The sequence below is a fragment of the Neomonachus schauinslandi genome, chromosome X (assembly GCF_002201575.2).
Source record: "Neomonachus schauinslandi chromosome X, ASM220157v2, whole genome shotgun sequence".
Lineage (NCBI taxonomy): Eukaryota > Metazoa > Chordata > Mammalia > Carnivora > Phocidae > Neomonachus > Neomonachus schauinslandi.
In genome coordinates, this window is record NC_058419.1 from 2,004,562 (window position 1) to 2,013,387 (window position 8,826).

The 8,826-nt window shown below is 46.7% G+C and overlaps 1 protein-coding gene across 1 annotated transcript in view; it reads left to right on the plus strand.

The window, feature by feature from the left end:
• The window catches only part of HAUS7 (HAUS augmin like complex subunit 7), a 32,168-nt gene that overhangs the window by 18,026 nt on the left and 5,316 nt on the right, over positions 1–8,826 (plus strand). Inside the window, exons 7-10 of the mRNA XM_044911903.1 lie at positions 7,146–7,231; positions 7,728–7,871; positions 7,966–8,062; positions 8,586–8,798. Of these exons, the coding sequence (XP_044767838.1) occupies positions 7,146–7,231; positions 7,728–7,871; positions 7,966–8,062; positions 8,586–8,798 (540 nt within the window). The remainder of the gene's footprint in view (positions 1–7,145; positions 7,232–7,727; positions 7,872–7,965; positions 8,063–8,585; positions 8,799–8,826) is intronic.

Consider the following 8,826-nt stretch of genomic DNA (forward strand, 5'->3'; position numbering starts at 1 on the left):
GGGTGTTAAAGTCCCCTACTATTATTGTATTATTATCAATGAGTTTCTTTTATTTCGTTATTAATTGGTTTATATATTTGGCTGCTCCCGTGTTAGGGGCATCAATATTTACAATTGTTAGATATTCTTGTTGGATAGACCCCTTTATTGTGATGTAGTGTCCTTCTTCATCTCTTATTATAGTCTCTGGTTCAAAATCTAGTTTGTCTGGTATAAGGATGGCTACTCCAGCTTTCTTTTGATGTCCATTAGCATGGTAAATGGTTCTCCACTCTCTCACTTTCAATCTGGAGGTGTCTTTGGGTCTAAAATGAGTCTCTTGTAAGCAGCATATCAGTGGGTCTTGTTTTTTTTTTTTTTTTTTTTTGTCCTTTCTGATGCCTTATGTCTTTTGATTGGAGTATTTAGTCCGTTTACATTCAGAGTAATTATTGAAAGATAGGAATTTAGTGCCATTGTATTACCTATAAAGTCACCATTCTTGGACACTATCTCTGTTCCTTTCTGGTCTTTGTTATTTTGGGTCCCGCTCTCCACTCATAGGATCCCCTTTAATATTTCTTGCAGGGCTGGTTTAGTGTTCACTAATTCCTTTATTTTTTGTTTGTCCTAGAAACTCTTTATCTGGCCTTCTTTTTTTTTTTTTTTTTTTAAAGATTTTATTTATTTATTTGAGAGAGAGAGAATGAGAGAGAGCAAGCACATGAGAGGGGGGAGGGTCAGAGGGAGAAGCAGACTCCCCGCCGAGCAGGGAGCCCGATGCGGGACTCGATCCCGGGACTCCAGGATCATGACCTGAGCCGAAGGCAGTCGCTTAACCAACTGAGCCACCCAGGCGCCCTATCTGGCCTTCTTTTCTGAATGACAGCTTTGCTGGATAAAGTATTCTTGGCTGCATATCTTTCCCATTTAGCATGTTGAATATGTCATGCCAGTCCTTTCTGGCCTGCCAGGTCTCTGTGGACAGGTCTGCTGCCAGCCTTATGTGTTTACCCTTGTAGGTTAAGGACCTCTTGTCCCTTGCTGCTTTCAAGATTTTCTCCTTATCTTTGTAATTTGTAAGCGTCACTATAATACGTCAGGGTGTTAATCTATTTTTGTTGATTTTGAGGGGGGTTCTCCGTGCCTCCTGGACTGGAATGCCTGTTTCCTTCCCCAGATTAGGGAAGTTTTCAGCTATAATTTGTTCACATAAGCCTTCTGCCTCTTTCTCCCACTCCTCTTCTGGAACTCCTATAATACGGATATTATTTCACTTTATGGGATCACTGAGTTCCTTCAGTCTACCTTCATGATCTAATAATTTTCTTTCCCTCTTCTTTTCAGCTTCATTATTTTCCATCATTTTATCTTTTAGATCACTGATTCGCTCTACTACTTCATTCTTCCTCGTTTTTATGGCCTCCACTTGGGACTACATCTTGGTTATAGCATTTTTAACTTTGGCCTGACTAGATTTTAGTTCTTTTATCTCTGCAGTAGGGGATTCTCTAGTGTCTTCTATACTTTTTTCCAGCCCAGCTAGTATCCTTGTAATTGTTTTAAATTCTAGTTCCAAAAAAAAAATAAATAAATAAATTCTAGTTCAGACATTTTACTTTTATCTGTATTGATTAAATCTCTGGCCATCATTTCTTCCTTTTCTTTTGGGATGAATTCCTCCGTCTTGTCAGTTTGGAGGGAAAAAAAACCAAAACAAAATACAAAAAGAAAGAAGAATAAGAAAAAAAAAAATGAAAAAAAAGTTAAAAAATAATATAAGATAAAATAAAATACATATAGGAAGGTAGATCCTAGGTGTGCTTTGGTCTGCTTGTTAAAAGAAGCTTCCATGGGTCTTTTTTCTGGTTTATAGATGTGCAAGATGTTCTCCAAGACTTCTGATCAATGTCATGGGTGTTCAGAATGATCCAGTCTTTATCTAGCTGTGTTTCAATGAGGAGGCAGGGTTAGGGTCGCCCTACTCCTCTGTCATCTTACTGCTCCCCCTGGAATTGTTTTCTTAATTTCATTTTTGTATTACTCATTGCTAGTGTGTGGAAGTACAATTACTTTTGCATATTGCTCTTGTATCCTGCCAGATTGCTAGACTTGCTTATTAGTTCTAATGATTTTTTAGTGGATTCCTTAGGATTTTCTATATATAAGGTTGTGTCATCTGCAAATAGAGATAGTTTTATGTCTGCCTTTTCTTTTTTTTTTTTTTTTTAAAGATTTTATTTATTTATTTGAGACAGAATGAGAGAGAGAGAGAGCACATGAGAGGGGGGAGGGTCAGAGGGAGAAGCAGGCTCCCTGCCGAGCAGGGAGCCCGATGCGGGACTCGATCCCGGGACTCCAGGATCATGACCTGAGCCGAAGGCAGTCGCTTAACCAACTGAGCCACCCAGGCGCCCCATATGTCTGCCTTTTCAATCTGCATGTTTTTAATTTCTTTTTCTTGCCTGTTTGCTCTGGGTGACACCTCCAGTACAGTGTTGAATAGAGTGGCAAGAGTGGACATCCTTGCCTTTTTTCTGATTTTAGGAGGAAAGCATTTGATCTTCACCACTGAGTATGATGTTAACTGTGAATTTTTTATAGATGCCCTTTATCAGGTTGAGGGTGCTCCCTTCTATTCCCATTTGTTAAGTGTTTTTATCATGAAAGGGTGTTGAATTTTGTAAATGCTTTCTCTGCATCTACTGAAGTGATTATGTGGTTTTGTCCTTTATTCTTCCTTTATTTGTGATGTTGCAAGTTTCTTTCTGGTATCATTTCACTTCTCTCTGAAGGACGGCCTTTGGCAATTCTTTTAGAAGTGGTCTGCTCTCTCCAAATTCTCTTAGAGTTCACTTATTTGAGTATGTCCGGTTCCCCTTCATTCTTGGTGGATAGTTTTACTGGATACAGAATTCTGGGTTGGCAGTTCTTCTTTCTCCATAGGTTCCAATGAGAAATCTGCAGTCATTTGAATAATTTTCCCCCTATGGGTCATGCATTGGTTTTCTCCTGCTGCTTTAAAACTTTTTTCTTTGTCATTAGTTTTCAGCAATTTGATTATATGTTTGTGGGAATATTTCTTTGGGTTTGTCCTGTTTGGAGTCACTCAGCTTCTCAAATCTGTAAGTTTGTGTCCTTTTCTTAAATTTGGGAAGTTTTCAGACATTATCCCTTCAAATATTTTTTCAGCCCACACATTTTTCTCCCCTCCCTTTGGGACTTCTATGACACACGTGTTAGACCTTTTATTATTGTACCACAGGTCCATGAGGCTGTTAATTTTTTTCAATGTTTTTTTCCTTGCTGTTGCTCATGATGGATAGTTTCTGTTAATCTGTTTTCAAGTTCACTGACTCTTGCTTCTGTCCCCTCCATTCTGTTGTTTGGGCCATAACTGAGTTTTTTATTTCAGTCATTCCATTTTCCAGCTCTAAAAAGATATTTTCTGTTTTTTTTTTTTTTTTTTTTTTTAATTCATGAGAGACAGAGTGAGAGAGAAAGGCAGAGGGAGAAGCAGGCTCCCGCAGAGCAGGGAGCCCGATGCGGGACTCGATCCCAGGACCCTGAGATCATGAACTGAGCCGAAGGCAGACGCTTAACCATCTGAGCCACCCAGGCGCCCTGTTTTTTTTTTTTAATTGTTTCTTTGCTGTTTTCTATTTTCACTTTTGTTTCAAGAGTGTTCATGATTACTTATTTAGCATTTTTATAATGACTGCTTTAAATTTGTCAAGTAATTCCAACATCGGTACCGTCTTGTGATTGGTGTCTGTTGATCGTCTTTTGTCGTGCAAGTTGAGATTTTCACGGTTTTCTTCATGTGCCAGATAATTTTGGATTGCGTCCTGGACATTCTTGACTATTACTTTGTCTCTGGGCCTTATTAAGTTTTTTGGAGAATGTTGGTATTTGTGTTTTTGCAGGCACTTGACTTGGTTAGTTTTAAGCTGCACGTTCTGCCTCCTTCTCTGGCCTTTGGTTCCAGCCGGTGTCAGCTCGGTTTCTGCAGCCTTTGTGCTGCTATTCAGGCCTGTCCTGCATGTGTGCCACCCGATGGTCAGCCTGGGGCCTGGGTGTTGGCCTCTCCCCTGTAATCATTCTTTGGTATGTTCATCAAGATCAGATCTACCCCTGCATGAGTGGGGATGAGCCCAGGCATTCGTAAACAGATTTATAGGGTTGCTTTCCCTAGATCTTCCCTTCCTGTCATCTCTTTGATACTGTCTGGCTCCTGGGAAGAGGGCCATCCTTTGCTGCCCTGCAGCCATAAACCGCCTACTTCTGTGAGTGTACCATAGCTCCCCTGAATGGAGAGGGAGGTTCCCTGCACCCAGAGCAGTTTTCCGCTATCAGCCAGCTTTGATGCTTCTGCCACCCCTGCCATGATATTGCCTGGGGTCTGGGGTCACAGAGCAGAGGGAGAGAGAAAAGGCCAGGGATTTCCCCTACACTCTCTGAGTGTTAGGGGTTTCCTTTTCTGGAGCTCTCTGGGTTTGAGCTGGGCTGAGTGCAGGTCCAGGGAGTCCAGAGGAGAGAACATGGTAAATCACCACCAGTCTCAATGATAACCTTGGATGCTAGCATGCCTCCCTGATGTGCCTGCTGATATTTGCCCTTCTAAGACTATAGACACCTGACACATGCATTCTGTCCCACTCTCAGATGTGGGTACTCAGTGGGAGGGGAAGCTGGTCCCTCAATCTTACCTGGAACTCTAACCCCTTCCTTCCTTTTTATCTTTAAAGATTTTTTTCATTGTGGTAAAATGCACATAGCATAATATTTACCTTTTTTTAAAAGATTTTATTTATTTGAGAGAGAGAGAGAGAGAAAGCACAAAGGCTGCAGAGAGAGAGAGGGAGAAGCAGGCTCCCCAGTGAGCAGGGAGCCTGACATGGGGCTCAATTCCAGGATCCCAGGACCATGACCTGAACTGAAGCCTGACTGAGCCACCCAGGTGCCCCAATATTTACCATTTTAACCATTAAAAAAATTTCCCAGTAGGTGCTGAAGGGTTCTTTTTTAAAAACATTTTTTTGTTGTGCTAAAATACACATAACATAAAATTTACCATCTGAACTATTTTCAAGTGTGCAGTCAGCGGCACTAAGTACATCTATCTAGTTCCAGAACATTTCCATCACCCTAAAAGGGGATTCTGTGCCCATTAAGCCGTCACTCCCCATTACCCACAGGCCCTGGTGCCCACTACTCTGCCATCTCTGCTTCATATAAATGGAGTCATACGGTATGTGGCCTTTTGTAATGGCTTCTTCACTTAGCACAGTGTTTTCAAGGGTCATTTATGTTGGAACATGGATCAGTACTTCACTCCTTTTTGTGGAATACAAAATAAAAACCAGAAAATAATTTATGTCGGCATATTGAAAGCTGGGAGTTGGGGCATGGGAGGAAGGAGGTACAGGTATAAGGTATTAAGTTTAGTCAAACCCCATAGTCTAGAATTTGAATTGGGAATATCAGTGTCAGCTTTTAATGTATTTTAACTTAAAAACAGTGTGTGGATATATATGTATTTCCTTGCTTTGTCCTCTTAAAAGGCCAAGAACAGTGATAGTCCAGTTGTAACACAGGCCTGCGGCAGGAAATGTACCAGTTAAGGCAGGAACACCTTGTCACACGAGAGAACAGGGCAGATATGCAAGACTTACAGTTGCATCTAAAGGACTGGGGCGCCAGCTAGGAATAGAAGCCCTCACTGGCCAAAGAAGGGATGTTGTGCGGATGATGCCTGCATTGTAAGGACAGTGACTGCAGTAGACTGAGGCCCTTCTGTGAATTCAAATCCATGAGTTCATAATATTTTTAAAAAGTCATTTTGATGCCAAAAGTACAAGTAAAAAGGAGAAAAATAGATCATTTAGACTTCACTAAAATGAGCCACTTTGGTGCTTCAAAGGACATCAAGAAAGTGGAGAGAATCCACAGACTGAAAGAGAATCTTTGTCAATCATAGATCTGACAAGGGTCTAGGATCCAGAATGTATAAAGAACTCTTACAACTCAATAAGAAAAAAACAAATAACCCAACTCAAAAATGGGCAAAGGATCTGAATACATTTCTCCAAAGAAGATAAACAAATGGACCTACCAAGTGGCAATGGCTGCACGGCTCTCTGACTGTCCTAATAACCACTGAACTGTGCATTTAAAAAGGGTCAATTCCTGGTGTGTGCATCTCAATACAAATATCAGCACAGCTGAATGAAAAGGATCACTGGTGTGCTCAGCACCACAGTCCCAGCCCTACCCCAGGCTGGCCGAGCCCTGAGCAGGGATACCTATCCCTTCATGGGCACTGGGGGGCTGTCAGAGTCCGGGCTGTGCTGAGGAGGGGGCAGCAGGCAGGGTGTCCCAGCCCTGGCCACTGGTCAAGGCTTTGTGGGGTCCTGAGTGATAGTTGCTCTCATGTTTCTGTCTAGACCGTGTCTCCCCCACCACAGCCTGTGCCTCCCATGCCCACTTTAAGTGCAGATGCTTCTTGGAGGACTTTATAGTGATGCTGGCTGAGCAGACCATTCTCGTGCATTCCTCAGAATAGTGGCGTGTCAGGGCAGGGGCGACGAGGATCTACAATGGAGAGGCAGGCCCAGCTTTCTTGCGGATACCACTGCTCACACAGGGCTCTCTGGAGCAGGCCAGGCCTCTCAGGTTGTAAGGGTTTAGGTCCTGAGGATTGGCTGTCGGCCTCCTCTGCTTCTTCAAGCCTTGAGCTCCTGGCCAGGCAGGTCCTTGCTGGGGATCCCAGCTGCCTTTGGGGTGGGGGGACTATGTCAGCTGTAACGTCTGGCCACCTGTTCTTCCTGTGAGGAGCAGGGGCATCGTAGGCCGTTCCTGCCTGGGGAGGGCAATTTGCCAAGGAGAATAAGCTTCTTCCTGGAGGTGTTCCTGAGGAACAGACTGTCATCAGGTCCCTGTGGGCTGTAGGCCCTGCTACAGTCTGCGTCCCTGCCCAAGGAAGTGCGCTGGAGGATGTGTGATGGGCAACCCGAGGCTGGCAGCACTCAGTGACAGCATTCCCCAAGCCAGTCCCAAATGCTGCCGGCCCAAGCACTCCTTTCCGCTGGCCCCAGCAGGGCGAGGGGTGGGCCGGGGCCCCCGGTGTGTCCGGTTAGTGAGCACCCACGGTCTTCCCTGCCCAGGGCCGGGCCTGCGCCCAGAAGCAGTTGCACCTCATGGACCAGCTGCTGGATGCAGTCCGGACCCTGACCATTGGATGCTGCTCCAGGTAAAGGCTCAGGATGGGCCCTCCACAGAATGGCTGGTAGGCGCCCTTGGAACTTTAACTTTATTTTTAGACCACCAGCAGGTACATCTCCATCTGGGGTCTTAACTTTCCACTTGGGCAGCAGCAGCTACACGCTGGCCCGGTGGGGTGTGGGCCCAGTGGGGTGTGAGCCCAGGTGGAACATCCCACTGGGGCAGTGCTCATGGTACCAGGCTGTCGGCGAGAAGGTGCAGTGCAGGCTGTAGAGAAGACAGGCAGGCCTGCCGGGGAAGGTGGGCTCTCAGAGGACTAGGGCTCGGTCCTGGCTGCCAAAGCAGGGCAGGGACTGGGGGAGACATTGTCTCCTGGCCCCTCTGCCCGGGCTCGTTTTGCCCTCTGGGTCTCCCCCAGGGGACTGAGGGCTTCCTTGGTCAGGGGTCTCAGCAAATCTGCCGACACAGTCCCTGGAGGCCATGCTCTGGCCAGTGAAAGCATGGCCTTGGGGTTCCCTTGGCAGTGTGAAGGAGCACTTCGAGGATACCAGAGAGAAGAATGAGGCACTGCTGGGGGAGCTCTTCTCTAGCCCCCAACTGCAGACGCTCCTGAGCCCAGAGTGTGACCCGTGGCCCCTGGATACGCAGCCCCTCCTTGACCAGCAGAGGTATGTGTCCTGCTTGGTTCTGTTACCTGAGACCGCCTTTCCACGTGTGGCCTGCCCTGGCATAGGGCTGGACGTGTCCTCTCTCTCCCTGCAGGGCCAGCCCCTCTGTGGAGCTGGAGGAGGAGAAGGTGATGGAGCTGGCCAGGAAGCTGCAGGAGAGCACCGCCAAGCTGCAGATGCTCAGGGTAGAGGTGAGGGGTGCCGGCTCCTGGGGGCTGTGGGACTTGGGGGTGAGGGCCTGACTAGGCACTTTGTGTCTTAGGGCAAGGAGCATCACTTCCCCAGCCTTGGGTGCCCCATCTTTACAATCAATGTGTTGTGAGGTGTAAGTGAGGTGGTATATTGTGGGTGCTCAGCCCATGGGAAGGGGAGAGGCAGACAAACTTGGGGCAGATGTGGGGAGGCTTTCCGAAGAAGGGAAAGGATCGGCCTCCTGCAGGCGATGCACCAGGCCCTGGGGTCTGGGCTTTCACATGCTTTCTTACATGTGGCCTTCCCAGCAGCCTTTGGCCTGGCCTCCTTTTCCCGAGGAGGAGGCTGAGGCCAACACAGGCAATAGTGGCAGGGCTGAGGCTGGAAGCCAGGCGGCTTTGCTCAAAACCAACTTGCTCTTTTTTGCCTCTGGTCTTACGTATCTGATGCGGGAAGAGACTTGGTGCCCCAGGGGCAGGCAGGGCAGCCTCGAGAGCCCCTCTGCTTCTGTACTTTGCACAGCACAAGCAAGGAGTTTCTGTGAGCGGGGCCGACACCAGCACCCTGGACCAGAAGCTGCGCCTGGTCATCTCTGACTTCCACCAGCTCGTTGTGGCTTTTCTCCAAGTCTATGATGACGAGCTGGGTGAGTGCTGCAAGCGCCCAGGCCCCTACCTCCACCCGAGTGGCCCCATCATCCAGGCCGTGTACCAGACTCTGAATTCATGCAGCCAAGTAAGAATCACCCTTTCCTCCACTACCC